A 19,455-nucleotide genomic window follows, 5' to 3' on the forward strand; every position below is an offset into this window, starting at 1 on the left:
TTAAGTCTTTAATCCATCTCGAGTTGATTTTTGTATACGTATAAAGAGGGAGTCCAGTTTCAACCTTTTGCATATGGCTTGCCAGTTATACCAGCACAATTTACTGAATAGGGAGTCCTTTCTTCATTGCTTGTTTTACTCGGGTTTCTTGAAGATCATATGGCTGTAGGTGTATGACCTTACTTCTGGGCTCTCTATTCTGTTCCATTGGTCTATGTGTCTGTTTTTGTACCAGTATGATGCTGTTTTGGTTACTGTAGTATAGTCTAAAGTTGGGTAGTGTGTTGCCTTCAGCTTTGTTCTTTTTGCTTAGGATTGTCTTGGCTATTTGAGCTCTTTTTGGATCCATATGAATTTTAAAATAGTCTTTATCTAGTTATGTGACGAATTGCATTGGTAGTTTAGTAGGAATAGCATTGAATCTGTAAACTGCTTTGGGCAGTGTGGCCATTTTAACGACATTGGTTCTTCCCATTCATAAGCATGGGATGTTTTCCCATTTGTTTGTGTCATCTCTTATTTCTTTGAGCAGTGTTTTGCAATTTATTGTAAAGATCTGTAAATTCCCTGGTTAGCTGTATTCCTAGGTATTTAAGTCATTTTTGTGGAAACTGTGAATAGAATTGCATTTCTAATTTGGCTCTCAGCTGGCTGTTGTTGGCGTATAGAAATATTATTGATTTTTGTATGTTGATTTTGTATCCGAAACTTTGCTGATGTTGTTTATCAGCTTAAGAAGCTCTTGGGCCCAGACTATGGGGTTTTCTAGATATAGAATCATGTTGTTTGCAAACAGGGATGGTTTGGTTTCCTCTCTTTTTATGTGGATGCCCTTCATTTCTTTCTTTTGTCTGATTGTTCTGGCCAGGACTTCTAATATTATGTCAAATAGGAATGGTGAGAGGGGCATCCTTGTTCTGATTTTCAAGGTGAATGCTTCCAGCTTTCCCCCCTTCAGTATAATGTGGGCTGTGGGCTTGTCATAGATGGCTCTTATTATTTTTAGGTATGTTCCTTCAATACCCAGTTTGTTGAGAGTTTTAAAAATGAAGGGATGTTGAATTTTATTGAAAGTCATTTCTTCATCTACTGAGATGATCATATGGTTTTGACTTTAGTTCTATTTATGTGAAAAATCATGTTTATTAACTTGTGTATGTTTAACCAACCTTGCATTAGAGGGATAAATCCTACTTGATCATGGTGGATTAGCTTTTGATGTACAGCTGGATTCATTCGCTAGTATGTATTGAAGATTTTTACATATATGTTCATCAAGGATATTGGCCTGAATTTTTGTTGTTGTTGTTGTTGAGTCTCTTCCAGGTTTTGGAATCAGGATGATTCTGGCCTCATAGAATGAGATGGGGAGGAGTCTCCCCTCCTCAATTTGCTGGAATAGTTTTGGTAGTAATGATACCAGCTCTTCTTTGTACATTTGGTAGAGTTTGACTGTGAATCCATCTAATCCTGGACTTTTTGGTTTGCAGGCTATTTATTGCTGTTTCAGTTTTGGAGCTCATTATTGGTCTGTTCAGGAATTTAATTTTCCTAGTTCAGTCTTGAGAGGCTTCATGTGTCCAGGAATTTATTCATTTTTTCTAGATTTTCTAGTTCATGTTTGTAAAGGTGCTCATAGGAGTCCCTGATTGTTATTTGTGTTTCTGTGGGGTCAGTGGTAATATCCTCTCTATCACTTCTGATTGTGTTTATTTGGATCTTCTCTCTTTTATCTTTGTCTAGATAATAATCTATCTTATTAATTTTTCAAAAAACCAACTATTGGATTCATTGTTCTTTTGAATGTTTTTTTTTGTGTCTCCATCTCTTTCAGTTCATCTCTGATTTGGTTATTTCTTGTCTTCTTCTAGCTTTAGAATTGGTTTGCTGTTACTTCTCTAGCCTTTTTGTTGTGATGTTAATTTTTAAATTGAGGTTTTTCTAACTTTTTGATGTGAGCGTGTGGTGTTATACATTCCCTCTTCATACTGCCTTAGCTATATCCCACAGATTCTGGTGTTTTATATCTCTGTTCTCATTCTGCCTTAATTTCATTACTTACCCAAAAGTCATTCAGGGTGGGTCATTTAATTTCCACTTAATTGTATGGTTCTGAGCAATTTACTTACTTTGTATGTAAGTACCATACCATACAAATTGTATGGTTCTGAGCAATTTACTTACTTTGATTTCTATTTTCATTGTGCTGTGGTCCAAGAGAGTGGTTAGTATGATTTCAGTCATTTTACATTTGCTGAGGATTGTTTTATATCTGATTTTGTGGTTGATTTTAGAGTGTGTGCCATGTGGCAATGAGAAGAATGTATATTCTGTTGTGTTTTTTGGTGAAGAGGTCTGTTGATGCCTCTCAGGTCTGTTTGGTGTAGTGTTGAGTTCAGGTCTTCAACATCTTTGTTAATTTTCTGCCTTGATAACCTTTCTAACACTGTCAGTGAGGTGTTGAAGTCTTCCACTATTATTTGGTGGGAGTCTAAGGCTCTTTGAAGGTCTCTAATAATTTAATTTATAAATCTGGTTGTTTCTGTGTTGAATGCATATATATTTAGGATAGTTAGGTCTTCTCATTGAATTGAACCTTTCACCATTATGTAATGCCCCTCTTTGCTTTTTAAAATATTTGTTTATTTAAAGTTTGTTTTATCTGAAATTAGAATTGCAACCCCTTCTTTTTTTGTTCATTTTCCCCTTCAGTTTCCATTCACTTGGTAGATTTTTCTTCATCTATTTTTGAGTCTAGTGGTGTCATTGTATGTGAGACACATTTCTTGAAGACAGTATATCATTGGGTCTTGCTTCTCTATTCAGCTTGCCACTCTTTCTTTTCAATGGGGCATTTAGCCCATTTATATTCAAGGTTACTACTGCTATATGTGGATTTGATCCTGTCATCATGTTGTTAGCTGTTTATTATGCTGACTTGTTTGCATGATTGCTTTATAGTGTCGATGGTTTACATACTGAAGTGCATTTTTGTAGTGACTGGTAATGGTCTTTCCTTTCCATATTTAGTGCTTTTTTTAGGAGCTCTTGTAAGGCAGGTCTGGTGGTAAAAAAATTCCCTCAATAATTTTCTTGCTTGAAAATGATTTTATTTCTACTTCACTTATGAAGCTTAGTTTGGTTGGGTATGGATTTCTTGCCTGGAATTTCTTTTCTTTAAGAATGCTGAACATATGCCCCCAGTCTCTTCTGACCTGTAGGGTTTCTGCTGAGAGGTCTGCTGTTTCTGTTAAGAGGTCTAGCTTATAGGGTTTCTGCTGATAAGTCTGCTAATAAGCTTCCCTTTGTAGGTGGCCTGCCCTTTCTCTCTAGCTGCCTTTAACATTGTTTTTTCATTTTGACCTTGGAGAATCTGATGGTTATGTCTTAGAGACGATCTTTTTGTGAAGTACTTTGTGAGGGTTCTCTGCATTTTCTAAATTTGAATGTTGGCCTCTCTACATAGGTTGTGAAAGTTCTCATAGATGATATCCTGAAATATGTTTTCTAAGTTGCTTCCATCCTACCTATCTCTTTCAGGGATGATCATGAATTGCAGATTTGGTCTCTTTACATAATTGTATATTTTTGTTCTTTTTGTTTGTTTCTTTTTATTCTTTTCTCTTCAATGTTTTCTTTCTGTCTTGTTTCAGAAACCCAATCTTCAGGCTCTGAGATTATTTCTTCAGCTTGATCTATCCTGTTAATACTTGTGATTGCATTATGAAATTCTCATAGTGTGTTTTTATCTCTATAAAGTCAGTTATGTTCTTTTCTATACTGGCTACTTTATCTTCCAGATCCTGTATACTTTGTGATTCCTAGCTTCCTTAGAATGAGTTTCAACATTCCCCTGAATCTTGATTTTTGTTCCTATCCATATTCTGAATTCTAGTTCAGTAATTTCAGCCATCTAAGGCTGGTTAAGGTCCCTTGCTGGAGAACTAGTGAGGTTGTTTGAAGGAAAGAAGACCTTTGGCCTTTGGAGTTGTCAGAGTTCTTGTGCTATTTCTTTTTTATCTTTGTGGGCTGATGCTCCTTTAATCCTTGAAGTTCCTGTCCTTTGGATTTTTTTTTTTCTTTTATTCTATTTGATGACCTTGAGGGTTTGTTTGTGGTAGAAGGTGGGTTCATTCAACTGTTTGTTTCTGGAAGATTTTAGAAGGCAAAGGCTCAGCTCAGAACTCCTGGACTGTGTGGCCTAACTCCAAGGGACCAGTATGGGACACTGGCTTTGTTCTCTGGCTCCTCAAGGTAGAAACATGCTGTGCTGGACGGGTCAAGGTGCTCCTGGACTCCTGGTCACAGCACTCCAATGTATGGTAGCAGCCAAAGCACTTTGTAGGGCAGTGGCAATGGGATCCATCCTGTTTGCACGTACCAACAACAGCAGCAGTGACCAACAACAGCAGCAGTGACAGCATGGCAGACTGCATGCTTTTTGACTGTGGCAGGGTGCTAGCAAGTACTGGGGTGCTGGCCTCCATGGGGGAGCTAGTGAGGTTGTTTGGAGGAAAGAAGACATTCCAGCTTTTTGAGTTGTCATAGTTCTTGTGTTCTTTGAAGGATACAATATTTAAAATTACTATAGTTGCACAAGCTACTCTTTTGGCTAGCATTTGCATCTTTTGTCTATTCTTTCACTTTCAACCTTTTCCTGTTCCCATATTTAAGGAGTGCCTCTTGTTAGTAACATATATTGAAACTTTTTCCCAATCTGACATTCTTTAGACTATTTATATTTAACATAACTACTAATATATTTATTGGGTGAAAACTTTCTGTATATCCTGCAAGCAGAAGCACTGACTGCTTTGTTCTGAACTATCTTTTCAAGGATATTTATACGATGAGTAGCCTTGGATAATAAGGATAGTATTTTCACTTAGAGCAAAGGACAACTTTGCTTAGAATTTTGGAAGACAGAGAGAGTGTCCCCTCTGGACAATATCAAATATAATGTCTCCCTCTGGAGCCAAAGACAAGCATAATTACTGCCTACTGTAAAAGACTTGGGTTCCCTAACCTCAAGATTTCTTTCACGTAATGCAACTCACTGTGTGTACAGATTTCACCTGGCCTCCTTTCACATCACACTTTGGAAATTGGAGCTCAGAAACCTAGCAGGAACTCTCATTACTGCTATTGCTGTGAGTCATAAACTTTATTTCATCTCTGACCAAGAAGTTTGGTGTCTTCTTCCAGCACACATGAAACTAAGTTAGGTTAATTTGTTAGCTTATAGATAGGATGAAATTCAAACCCATTACAGATCTAAGCACTCTTGGCAACAATGACGGGATGCTAACAGAGGCATGGCTTTCTGTAGCTGCAGGCTGAAGTAGGTTTATAGACAGCTCCATGGAAAGTGCCATAGGTCTTATCAACTCTTCCCTAGGCAAGTAAACTTCCTTGTCAATCTGGCCATCAGCTTCAGGACTGCCTCACTGTAAAAACTATTTCTAATTTTTTTTCTTATTAGAAGATTCCTTCTGCTTTCAAGTTACAGATAACAGTGCCAGCAAGGTGCGATTACCCTGAGTGTAAAAAGAAAAAACAAATTCTAGCCACTATGAGCAGACATCAGGTGAATTATCAGCATTTTAGCTGATTTTCTTGGGACATGATAAAGTGCAGTACATAATTTCTTGTTTAAACAAAACAGCCAATAGCTGGGTTGACTGGAGGTCCAGTTCCTCTTCTAGTCTATCATGCCAATCTTGGATCCATTTTAAGACAATAAAAGACCTCAGATTTTTTTTGTAGTGTGTCCTGACTGCTATAAAGCACCTTTGCTATGACCCTCTTAGGAAGATTTTCCTAAGACAAATAAAATTCCTGTGTGAAATCATAGATGAGGCATTGAATAGATTTTGAACTCTCATCGTTCCTGAAAGAATGTGAAGTAAGCTTGTGGGTGGTACTCTGGACAATTTCAATGCATGTTTGTTGTAGCCTTAATATACTGATGCTTTAGCTTCAATTTCTAAATGTATAATTAGTATTTATATTTTATAATATTATACTATGAATGCTGTTAAACTCCAGACGTGATAATGGGACATATGAACTGCTATCCAACATGCCTCCCTGTTTCCTCTCACAGGGTCTAACAGAAACAATGTAGAATCCCAGAAGGAGAAAGGAAAGTCCTAGCTTTGAGTATATAAGGTAGCAGGGGTAGTAAGAGATGCAGTAATTTCATTCAACACACATCATGGCCAGTGTAAAAGGTTATCAGGACCAGATGTGGTGGCTCACGCCTGTAATCCCAGCACTTTGGGAGGCCAAGGCGGGTAGATCACCTGAGGTCGGGAGTTTGCGACCAGACTGAGCAACATGGAGAAACCCCATCTCTACTGAAAAAATACAAAATTAGCTGGGCGAGGTGGTGCATGCCTGTAATCCCTGCTACTTGGAAGGCTGAGGCCAGAAAATCGCTTGAACCTGGAAGGTGGAGGTTGCAGTGAGCCTCGATTACATCATTGCACCCAGCCTGGGCAACAAGAGTGAAACTCTGTCTCAAAAAAAAAAAAAGTTATCAGGAGCTGAAGCTGGAGATTTACAGTGGATTAATTACTGCTGAATTCAGTTATTGCTCTTATAACTTTGACTGTTTCAGACATTGCATCTACTACACAGACTGATTACAGTTAATATACTGTACTGGACTTTGCCAAGATATTCGTTTGTATCTAATTGGCACCCAAGGACAAAGACTAATTCTCATTCATGCTTAAAAACCACAAATATACCTTTACAGTAAGAATACTATAATATTCTTTAGTTATTCCTCAGGAGTAGCTAAAGCTCTGCCATTTGCTACAAGAAGGTGCATAAGAATTTAGTGTGATTCCCATTACCTTCTGATGCCTAAACCTTTCACTGATCGATGATATGCAGCTGGCTAGAGGATCTCAAGCCTCAGACTCAATGGCTCTAACTTTGGTATTATCATGCCTTCACCTGCAAGGGTAACTGATAAATCCCAACAAAATCCAAAAGACTGCACATCAAGTTTCTGGGGGACTATGCAAACAGATTCACAATGCTCAATTATTCTGGAAGTCAAGCAAAAAAAAGGTCTCATTTCCCTCCAACCAAAAGGAAACTTAATGTCACTTTGGACTCTGGATGTCAGAGATGGTAGATGTCGGTCTTGGGCATTCTACTTGTCTTTTGTAACAGCTAACTTACAGTGAGTGTAATTCACAAATCTACATTGAAGCTGATAAGCAAGCCGCAGCATACTGTCTTCTTTGAGATGCTAGAAATTTAATGATCCCCATGAGCTACAAATCTCCATGACTGATAATTTCGTGGACTGGAGGCTCTAGATAAAAGATATAGGCTCCATTCAGAAACAGCTGTTGTTGTATAACACTCATTGACTCCCTAAATCAGCTACCATTTGAAAAGCAAATACTAGCTTACTACTGCCATCTTGTCAAAACCAAAGTCCTAACTTACAGAAATCTTTTGACTTTGTGAACTTACATTCTCATTTTGGGATGAACTAAATCAGGCTCATAACTATTTGACAAGCCTTACTTGTCAAATGGAAATGATAGATTCAAGAACATAGGGGTGGTCATAAAAGATCGTCAAGTGTTTACATCACCACCAGCAGATCGTATAGCTCTTCGAAGATTAGAAATTTCTCTAAAATGAAGTTATGCTCAGTTACTCAGGGGAGCTTCCCGGCAAGATTAGTGGTATGTTATTCATACACAGCCTTACTGAAGTCATCTTTATGATAGGTAATGCAATTAGAAACTATAGGGCAAAATTTTTCTGTGACTTTACTTGAAATAATCAATGACACCACCTCATTCCTGGAAAGCACTCTAGTCAGCCTCACTCACTGATCAATATTATTATAGATGATAAAATTACCCCAAATTTCATTCTTGCCAAGGTAGAATTTGCAATTGCTAATGTATTCTGTTACACTTTGATATCTCAAGCTAAGTGGAAAGGTCAGTAGAGAAACTTAAGGAGAAAGCCACCTGATTTTTTAAGATAGACCTTGATGGCTTAAGGATTTGTTCAGCTGGCTAGATCCAGGACCTTGAGGGGATGGTTAAAGTGAATACAGCGTGTAGCCTTACCCTGGTGCTTGGAATCCATTAATAATAGCCTTATTTAATACAATAAGAAATACATGGAATGAATTTACTCCTCAAGTTCTACCAATTCTATTAATCAGAGTGCCCCAAACCTGGTGTGCTCACAAAAAAATATGTCATTATGGCCCTTGAAAGCTGATCTGTTTTGGCTTTTTGGACAATTTGCAGTCAGACAAGCCTTTTATAAAAAAAATGTACTCCATAAAAGGTTTAGATTTATACTCAGGATTTCTGCACATCTGATTTGTTTTCTATTTTGCCCACATGCTTTTTGTTTTCTGTCTTTCCTTTCTTTTCTTAATTAATTAAATTTTTCCTATTAATATAGTCTCTTACTACTACTTTATTTGTTATCCTAAAAATTAGTGGATGCATCTTTTACCTTTTACACCCTAAAATAAATCATTACTTTACAACTTTCTCATTAATGCTAAAACGTTAAAACATTTAATTCCATTTGCAACCTATTTTGGAGAGCCAATTCTCAATATCTCATAAGATTGTAAATGTACACAATAGCAATTTCCCTTCAATGTCGAAACTTAGATCAACTTTTACAAATGTACAGAAGGAGATATCACCAAACCTATTCATTACTGCATTGGTTGGAAGAGAGAAAAAGTGGGAGCAACAACATACCCATTAACTGGATAATAAATAAACAATTGTATACTCATAAAATAGAATCATAAAATAAAATAGCAAACTGAAATGCATTAAATAGATATAGATCAACACAAATCTAAAGAACATAATTTCTGATGAAAAAATAAGCTGCAGAAGAGTATGTATAAAGTGATACATAAATTTTAGAAATAGATGTATATAGACAAGCACATAAGCAGTAAAGATGTACAAACATACATGGGAATGATTCACTCTGACTTCAAAAGAGTGATTACCTGTGAAAAGGAATGAAGATAAATGGGATAAAGGAGAAATACAGAGGTTTTACTAGGATTTATATGTTAAAAATATTGACACTATAATGGCAAAGTGCTCATATTTGTAAAATTTGCACAAATCATACCTAGGTATATAATTCTTTATATTTTTATTTATTTCATGTATTTCATATTTCATAAGCACGTAAATAAGACAATGAAAAATTTTTGAAATGACACAATAAGAAAGTAACTCTACCTGCAAGTATAGTTGCCACAGGGCGTGTTAACATAAACTGATTTTCTAAATATATAGGCAAAAATTCAGCAGCTCCAATAATAAGTAAAATTTCTGCAGCTTTTGACAGAGCTAGGCATATTAACACTGGATTCTTCATCAGAATCTGAAATAAAAATAAGTTATATATCAATTATTTTATTTTGTTAGATAAAGAGAAACAGACAGACAGAATGAAATGCTAATGGTCTGTCTACAAAAATGTACCAATCCCAATCTAAACTGAAAAGATAATTGATAGATGATAGATGATAGATAGATAGATAGATAAGATAGATCCAAACAGCAATCTATGATTCATCAATATACAAATTCTATAAAAGAAAGGTTATTTTTGACAATTTAAATTTTGATTTGCTCTTCATACTACTTTAATTTTTATTTATGGGCTTGGAATTTTTTTTGTAAAGTTTAGAGAAAAATAGGTAAATTATTAACCATATGTCTAGAATTTATCCTTACTTTTTCTTGTCTACTTACTGTTTTAAGCAAGTCTCTTTTATTCAACTAAAACACAAAACAAAGAAAATTTAAGCAATACTCATGAAAAACCAGCAGGGCTGCAGAAAATGTTTGATATTTTACTCCTGGAAATCTACCTATACAAATAATTAAGTTATTTAAATTTTGCATTTTGGTAAACTTGTGGAATTTATTTAGAAGATTTATTAAGATGTGATGGTTTATCATTGTCTATTATACTACACAGAGTAATTAAAAAGATAGTAAAATACTAACTTTCAAATTAGTTTCTGTATTTCCTTGGTTATGCATATCTCATTGAAAATATATTTAGTGCTATTTTATGTTTATATATTTTTAATTTATTTAAATTTTCTTTTTCTGGCCCTAAACATCCCTGTTAGGTGTGATCATAGTCTGCAAACTCAACTAGTTCAATTTCTGAACGCGATCTAATGTCACAGAGTGCGGTTCTTCCATATGTATTCGCTCACGTAGGATTAACTATTTGTCTTGCCTTCAACTCCCTACTATCACAAACTAGGCTATATTAAATATCGCTGCGCATGTACCTTAAGATCCAATGATGGAGTGTCTCTAGAAGTCTATATCCAAGAAAGGAATTCCTAGGGCATAAGGATTTAGCATACTTTATTCCACTCTTTCTCCAGATTGTTCTCCAGAATGTATCAGGTTTCACTACAGTGACTATACCACCACGACGATGGTAGTGTTTCATTTTCTTCATTTAGCTTGTACTTTCTAAAAGTTATCAAAGAAATCTTTATGGTTTAGCATGCCCATCCAGAACTATGTCATTTCCGCATAAAAAGGTCATTAAACTTGGAAAGGCCTTCTAATTGTCACAACAAAACGAATAATGCTACATGACTTCTAAGGTTGGGTCGTAAAATGAAAATATGACTTTTGCTGGGATCTTTCACACTCTCAGAACTCTTGCCTTGGGACTCAGTCACCATGTTGTAAAAAAGCCCAAGAGAGATGCAGAGGAGATGTGTGGGTATTCTAGCAAACAGACGGTATCAAAAAACTATAGAGCAAACACACCTTCAGATGGTTCCATTCTCCAGACTTTGATCACTCTAGCTCAGGGATTCCCAGCCTCTGTAGAAAGAGTAAGAGGCTGGTCCATGGCCTGTTAGGAAACAAACCGTGCAGCAGGAGGTGAGTGGCAGGCGAGGGAGCCAAGCTGCGCTCTGCCTCCTGTTAGATCAGCAGCGGCATTAAATTCTCGAAGGAGCACAAACCCTATTGTGAACTGCACATGCGAGGGATTTAGGTTGTGCGATCCCAATGAGAATCTAATACCTGTTTATCTGTCACTGTCTCCCATCACCCCCAGATGGGATGGTCTAGTGGCAGGAAAACAAGTTCAGGGCTCCCACTGAGTCTACATTATGGTGAGTATGTAATAATAAATAGAAATAAGGTGCACAATAAAGGCCATGAGTTTGAATCATCCCAAAACCAGCGCCTCCACCCTGGAAAAAATGTTTTCCACAAATCTGGTCCCTGGTGCCAAAAATGTTGGGGACTGCTGCTCTAGTTGACCCCAAGTATAGTTGAGAGGGACAAGTCCTGTCCAAATTGCATTTTCATGAGCAAAATATATTTTATATTGTTTTAAGCTACCAAGTTATAGGGTAGTTTATTATGCAGCAGTAGATAACTAGTATACCTCAAATAATCACAAACACTTGATATTATTAGCTGGCTTTCAAAATGTTGCCATGGTAACAAGTATAAAGTAGTACCGCTATGCTTTATTTCCTATTTCTCTAATTTCAAATCTAATTGAAACTTTCTTTACACAATTTTTAGCTATTTGGGATTTTTTTTGTGTGCATGAACTGGCTCTTTCTATCTGTTAGGCTTCCTGAAATTCGGGGGTAGATTTTCTAAAAATTCCTTGTTTATTCTAAACATTAATCACTTGGATTTAGATATCTATCACCCATCTATTAATGTGGTCTACAGTTTCTTTCACAGAACAGAAATCCTTGACTTGATATATCTAATCCATAAAGTTCGATTTCATATTTAATACTATTGCAATCTTGCTTAACATTTTCCCACGTCTATGCCGCAAAGGTATTTCTTTCATTTTTAACATTAACTGTGTTTTATCTAATCACATTTGATTAACCTGGAAATTACCTTTGTACATAATATGAGGTAGAAATCCATGGTCATTTTTTCATAAATAGCCAAATTGGCTATCACATCTACTGAACAATTATCTCTGCAGTGACTCTTTTATCACATAGTAAGTTGTTATGTATAATATTTAATCTGTTGCTGAATTCTCAGTTCTGTTACATGGATCTATTAATCTGTATTAAGAAAATGCTACACTGCTTTTACTACTGTGGTTTCTGTAGTGAGTCTTAATGTGAAATTGGCCCAGTGCACTTCATTTTAGCTATGCCTTCCCTTATTCTGACATACAAATTTTATAATCAGTTTCTCATTTTCTTAAAAAAAATTTTTTTTGCCATAGTGTTGATTATACTTGCATTGGATTCATAGATTATTTGAGGAAAAACTAACCTGTGTGAAGATTGTCATTTTAAACATTATCATGGTTTATATATCAATTTATCCCAGTCATCTTTAATAATGTTGCATAAAGTTTTAATTTTTTCATGAAGATTTTTAGCATCTCTGAATAACTTTCTGAATTATAGTTTTGTGATTACTTTTTACTTTATTATCCAGTTTTAAATGTAGGTGATTATTTTTATTTATTCTATAGTTTTTTATTTTACCTTTATTTTCTATTATTTTATGTAGTAGATTCAAATATTAACTAGATAATTACAGCTTTTTCATAGGTTCTTCTAATTCACAAATGTTATTTATTCATTTATTTTAAAATAATTATTGAGAACTGAATATTAAGTGCACCTACCCTAATGAGAGTTATAGCTATAGTCTATGATTTTACATAAAAATATCGTTCTGTACTAGCTGCAATAGGCAGAATAAGAAACAAATCTAGTTTTTAATCTTGGCCCTGGAACTGATTTTTGGAGCATCAATAAACAAATCACAGTTTCTCCATATCTCATTTTTAGTAAATACTATATTACCCTAGGCAGATTTCTGGATTTAGAGTGAAATACAACACTTATCTTTATGCTCTTTGCCTCAATTAAGCCACCAGTAATAGATATGTGTGTTTGTGTGTGTATGTGTGTGCATAGCATTTTTTTTTTTTTTTGGAAAAATTACTCATTCTCTTTAAATTACTGGTTCACTACCTGTAAAATAGAAACAATCATGTCTATTTTTCTGAGTGGTTATGAGAATTGAATATTTGCAGTGGTTTAATACAACTTCCAGCACATAGCAAGTGTCCAGTGAAAATACACATTAATTTCTTAATTTATAAAATTAAAGGATTGCACTGGATTACGAGATTTGTTGTTCGCAAACTTTAGTGTGCCTTGAATTATCTGCATGGCATAAAACACAGATCGCAGCTCCCATTCCAGATTTCTGAATCTGGAGTCTGGAGTAGGGCCTGAGAATTTGCATTTCTAATAAATTCCCACTTGATGTTGACGTTACTGGTCTGGAAATCACACAGAATCACTGCACTAGATAATTTTTGTGTTTAAGCTCTTTTAGATTAAAAGGAACAGACACTGTTAATTCCACTGATGCAATTTTATCATAAGGTTAAACATAAAAGTAAGAAAACTAATACACTTTCTCAGTAGCTAAACAATTCAGCATTCATAAAGAAATGAGACAACAGGCTGGGCGCAGTGGCTCACGGCTGCCATCCCAGTACTTTGGGAGGCCGGGGCGGGTGGATCACGAGGTCCGGAGTTCGAGACCAGCCTGGCCAACATGGTAGAGAAACCCCATCTCTACTAAAAATACAAAAATTAGGCCGGGCGCGGTGGCTCACGCCTGTAATCCTAGCACTTTGAGAGGTCAAGGCGGGCGGATCACAAGGTCAGGAGATGGAGACAATCCTGGCTAACACTGTGAAACCCAGTCTCTACTAAAAATACAAAAAATTAGCCAGGCGTGGTGGCGGGCACCTGTAGTCCCAGCTACTCCGGAGGCTGAGGCAGGAGAATGGTGTGAACCCAGACGGGGGAGGTTGCAGTGAGCCGAGATCGCGCCACTGCACTCCAGCCTGGTGACAGAGTGCAACTCCGTCTCAAAAAAAGAAAGAAAAAAAGAAATGAGACATTATTCAGAGTAAGTCTTAATTGCTTCAAAGACCCAGATATTCAAGTTACTTCTGTTTCCTTATTGTGTATTCATCTAGGTCTGTTTTCGCTAGTGACTATTTTCTTCATATTTACTTCTCTTTCTCAATGGCCTTTGCACTTTTACTTTTGCTGTCAATTTATCAAAGTTGTGTTGTTTGAGTTTCCCACACTTCCTCTTATTTATACTTTCTCCCAAAAGAGGAATTGACTAGATTAGTCACTCTTCAACAAGGTGTCCTTACTGGACATTTTCCTCAAATTAGGACATTTCCCAGGTTTAGGGGTAATCTAAAAATTGCTTTATTGGGTTCAAGTGCTGATGCCAAAAACTATAACAGTTTTGACTAAAACATTTAGACTACATTATACACAACATGGTAACCGATGCACGAGGAAATATTTCTGGGCACTGTATTCTGAAAGGGACTGTGAGAATAGCAAATATTAAAAATGTCACAGATTCCCTTCCACTAAAATACCCAGGATTTCCTGCATTTTTAAAAGTCTATTTCTTTTCTTTGATATAAATATGAGAGGCAAAGGTGAAAGCCAGATAGATATACAAATAAATGTACAAAGAGTTTCATGCAGTGAACTCAGGCTCAATTCTGACAGATGTTGATATACAAATGGAGAAATCAGAATAGTGTTGTACAGTAGCAGACAGTTCTATTCAACTATCCCTATCTTGCAGTACTGTGGCTATTAGGTAGCCCTTGTTAATTACAGAATTTGTCTACAACCAAGGTTTTTTCCACGTGAGAAGGGGTTCATTCTGGTCTAGGATTGCTTTCCAATCAGACTAGGTACTCCTACATGTGCTTACTTAGTAAGAATCCAAAATAAAATAAGAGTAGGATCTGCAAATATATAAAGTATAAGGTATAAAGGCTGCAGAAAAGTAGTTTTAAGTTCAGGATAGTCCTCTAATAGAAGTCAGAAACAAATGATGAGGAGGAAGTAAGACCAGAGGAATGTTGCAGGGAGGAAAGGGTTTGTAGAGTCTCAACCAGGGTTCATTGAAGGTGGGACATATAGTGTTCCAACTAATTCTAGAATTTTGTCTTTCAAGCATTGATTTACTGCCTACCCTAATCAAGTTTGCATGGCAGAAGACAATGATTCTGCCAGTAAAAGACCTTTCCTTGGAGACAAAAAGGAGGAAAACGTAAGTTAAAGAGGAGACCAACAAGTCACTTTGCTGTCTTTGTTTTACTGTGTAATTTAACTTCTTATTTGACTTGTTCTTGATTCTTTATGCTAAATACCCATAATTAGCCATGGAAAGTAAGTAATGGCTCATCAGTCTGTCCATCAGAATAAAATATCTCCTCTAGAAAATGCTGCTAATTGCAAATTTAAATTTTTTGTTGGCTAGATCTGCTGGCATTTCACCTCCTTTATTTTCAGAAAAACCAGTTTATTTAGAGTCACACCTAGGAGATGGTTCAGAGACTAAAACTACTACAAAATGTTCTGACCTAAATACAAGTGATAACTATAATTTTATTTTCTTTCATTTTGTTTTCAGCTTTCATTTTAGGTTTGTTACATGGGTAAATTGCATGTCATAAGAGGGTGTGGTTTCAGAAAATTTTGTCACTCAGATAATCAGAATAATACTCAATAGGTAGGTTTATTCAGGGCTCACCCGTCTCTCACCCTGTACCTTCAAATAGACCCCAGGGACTATTGTTCCCTTCTTTGTGTCCATGTGTACTCATTGTTTAGCTCTCACTTATAAGTGAGGACATGAGGTATTTTATTTTCTGTTTTTGCATCAATTTGCTTAGGATAATAACCTCCAGCTCTTTCCATGTTCCAGTGAAAACTAAAATCTCATTTTTGTATAGCAGCATAGTATTCCATGGTGTATATATACTCCATTTTCTTTATCCATTTCACCACTAATGAGCATCTAGGTGGATTCCATGTCTTTGCTGTTGTGAATAGTACTGTTATGAACTATGCATGCATATGTCTTTATGATAGAACAATTTATATTCCTTTGGGTTTATATCCAGTAATGGAATTGCTGGGTCTAATGGTAGTTCTGTTTAACTTCTTTGAGGAATTGCCACACTGCTTTCTACAAGGGCTGAAGTAATTTATATTCCCTCTAGTGGTGTTTAAGAGTTCCTTTTCTCTGCAACCACACCAGCATCTGTAATTTCTTCACTGTTTAAAATAGTCGCTTTTGCTGCTGTGCAATGGTATCTCATTGTGGTTTTGATTTGATTTTCCCTAATAATGAGTGACATTGAGCATTTTTCATATATTTGTTGACCACATGTATGTTTTCGTTTGAAAAGATACTTTTGAAAAATTTTGTCAATTTTTATTGGACAAATATTTTATTGTCAATTTTTAAAGGACAATAAAAATATGTCTTTTGCCCATTTTATAGTGGGGTTGTTTGGGATTGTTTTGCTTGCTGATTTGTTTGAGTTCTTAATAGACCTTTGTCAGATGTACAGTTTGTAAATATTTTCCCCTATTCTGTAGGTTGTGTACTCTGTTGATAGTTTCTTTTGCTGTGCAGAACATTTTAGTTTAATTAAGTCCCGCTTGTCAATTTTTGTTTTTGTCATGATTACTTTCAGAGTCTCAATCGTGTCTTTCCCTGGGCCAACATCCAGAACGGTATTTCCTAGGTTTTCCTCTATGGTTTTTATACTTTAGATCTTACATGTAAATCTTTAACCCATCTTGAGTTGATTATTTTATATGGTGAAAGGTAGGGGTCCAGTTTCACTTCCACATATAGCTAGCCAGTTATTCCAGCATCATTTATTGAATAGGGAGTAATTTGCTCATTGCTTGTTTTCGGTGGCTTTGTTGAAGATCAGATGGTTGTAGGTGTGCATCTTTATTTCTGTGTTTTCTATTCTGTTCCATTGGTCTATGTGTCTGTTTATGTACCAGTACCATGTTGTTTTAGGAGCCTTGTAGTATATTCTGAAGTTGGGTAGTGTCATCCTCCAGCTTTGCTTTTTTTGCTTAGGATTGTTTTTGCTCTTCAGGGTTTTTGTTGTTGATGATGTTCCAAATGAATTCTAGAATTTTTTTTTTCTTTTTTTTTTTTTACTAATTCTGTGAAAAATGTCGTTGATAGTTCATTAGAAATAGTATTAAATCTGTAAATAGTTTTGGGCAGAATGGCCATTTTAACTATATTGATTCTTCCTATTCATGAGTATGGAATATTTTTCCATTTGTTTGTGTTGTCTTTGATTTCTTTCAGCAGCGTTTTATAGTTCTCCTTGTATGGATCTTTCAACATCCTGGTTAGTTGTATTCCTAGGTATTTTAGTCTTTTTGTGGCTATCGCGAATGGGATTGCATTCTTGATTTGGCTCTCAGCTTGGACATTATTGGTGTAGAGAAATGCTACTGATTTCTGTACACTGATTTTGTATCCTGAAACTTTGCTGAAGTTGTTTATGAAATCTAGGAGTCACTGGGAAGATACTATGGGGCTTTCTAGGTATAGTATTATATTGTCTGTAAAGAAAATCAGTTTGACTTCCTCTCTTCCTATTTGGATGACCTTTATTTCTTTCTCTTGTCTGATTGCTCTGGCCAGGACTTCCAATACTGTGTTGAATAGGAGTGGTGAGAAAGGGCATCCTTGTCTTGTTCCAGTTTTCAAAGGGGAATATTTCTAGCTTTTGCCCATTCAGTATGATGTTGGTTATGTGTTTGTCATAGATGACTCTTATTATTTTGAGGTATGTACCTTAAATACCCAGTTTGTTGAAAGTTGTTTCCTTTTTTTTTCTTTCTGCCTTGAGACAGAGTCTCAGTCTGTCGCCCGGGCTGGAGTACAGTGAAGTGATCTTGGCTCACTGCAACCTCTACCTTCTGGGTTCGAGTGATTCTCCTGCCTCAGTCTCCTGAGTGACTGGGATTACAGGCACCAGCCACTACGCCCTGCTAATTTTTTGTATATTTGGTGGAGACAGAGTTTCACCATGTTGGCCAGACTGGTCTCAAACTCCTGACCTCGTGATTCACCAACTCAGCCTCCCAAAGTGCTGGGATTATAGGCGTGAGCCACCACGCCCGACCCTGTTGAAAGTTTTTAACCCAAAAGGATATTGAACTTTATCAAAAGGATTTTCTGCATCTATTGAGATGAACATGTGCTTTTGTTTTTAGTTCTGTTTATGTGGTGAATCATGTTTAGTGATTTGTGTATGTTGAACCAACCTCGCATCCCAGAAATAAAGCCTACTCAATTGTGGTGGTTTAGTTTTTTGATGTGCACCTGGATTCAGTTTGCTAGGATTTTGTTGAGAATGTTTGCATCTATGTTCATCAGGGATAGTGGCCTGAAGCATTCTTATTTCGTTTGCGTCTCTGCCAGATTTTGGTATCAGAATGATTTTGGCTTCACAGAATGTGTTAAGGAAGAGTCCCTCCCCCTTGATTTTTTTAGACTAGTTTCAGTAGAATTGGTTATCAGCTCTTCTTTCTGTGTCTAGTAGAATTTGGCTGTGAATCTGTCTCATGCAGAGTCTTTTCTGGTTCATTGTTTTTTTTTTTTTTTTATAATTGATTCAATTTTGGAACTCAATACTTGTCTGTTCAGGGTTTCATTTTCTTCCTGGTTCAATCTCAGGAGGTTGTATACTTCCTGAAATGTATCCGTTTCTTCCAGATTTTCTAGTCTGTGTGCATAGCGGTGTTTGTAACAGTTTCTGAGGGTTTTTGTGTAACTGTGAGGTTGGTGGTAATTTCCCCTTTGTCATTTCTGATTGTGTTTATTTATGTCTTGTCCCTTTTCTTCTTTATTTGTCTAGCTAATGGTCTATCAATCTTATTTATTCTTTCTAAGAACAAACGTTTTGTTTCATTGATCTTTTTATGGTTTTTCTCATCTTTGTTTTGTTCAGTTCAGCTCTGATTTTGTTTCCTTCTTTTCTTCTGCTACTTTTGGAGTTGGTTTGTTCTTGTTTTTAAAGTTTCCCTAGGTGTGATGTTAGATTGTTAATTTGAGATATTGTAACTCTTTTTATGTGAGTGTTTAGCACTATAAACTTCCTTCTTAACAATGCTTTAGTTGTGTTCCAGAGATTCTGGTATGTTGTATCTTTGTTTTCATTACTTTCAAAGAATTTCTTGATTTCTGCCTTAATTTTATTGTTTACCCAAAAGTCATTCAGGAGCAGATTGTTTAATTTCCATATAATTGTATGGTTTTGAGAGATCTTCTTGATATCAATTTCTATTTTTATTGCACTGTTGTTTGACAGTGCACTTGGTATGATTTCATTTTATTTGAATTTGTTAGGAATTGCTTTATGGCTGATTGTGTGGTCAATTTTAGAGGATGTACCATGTGCAGATGAGAAGAATGTATATTTTGTTTTGGTTAGATGGAGTGTTCCATAGATGTCCATTAGGTACATTAGGTCAAGTGTCAA

The 19,455-nt window shown here is 36.0% G+C and overlaps 1 protein-coding gene across 3 annotated transcripts in view; it reads right to left on the reverse strand.

Moving 5' to 3' along the window:
* Positions 1 to 19,455, reverse strand: part of SLCO6A1 (solute carrier organic anion transporter family, member 6A1) — a 110,713-nt gene that overhangs the window by 53,867 nt on the left and 37,391 nt on the right. For all 3 annotated transcript variants that reach the window (XM_011944311.1, XM_011944310.1, XM_011944309.1), the window contains one exon: positions 9,273 to 9,417. In XM_011944311.1, the coding sequence (XP_011799701.1) occupies positions 9,273 to 9,417 (145 nt within the window). The remainder of the gene's footprint in view (positions 1 to 9,272; positions 9,418 to 19,455) is intronic.

The sequence above is a fragment of the Colobus angolensis genome, unplaced genomic scaffold (assembly GCF_000951035.1).
Source record: "Colobus angolensis palliatus isolate OR3802 unplaced genomic scaffold, Cang.pa_1.0 Scaffold23, whole genome shotgun sequence".
In the NCBI taxonomy this organism is placed as follows: Eukaryota; Metazoa; Chordata; class Mammalia; order Primates; family Cercopithecidae; genus Colobus; species Colobus angolensis.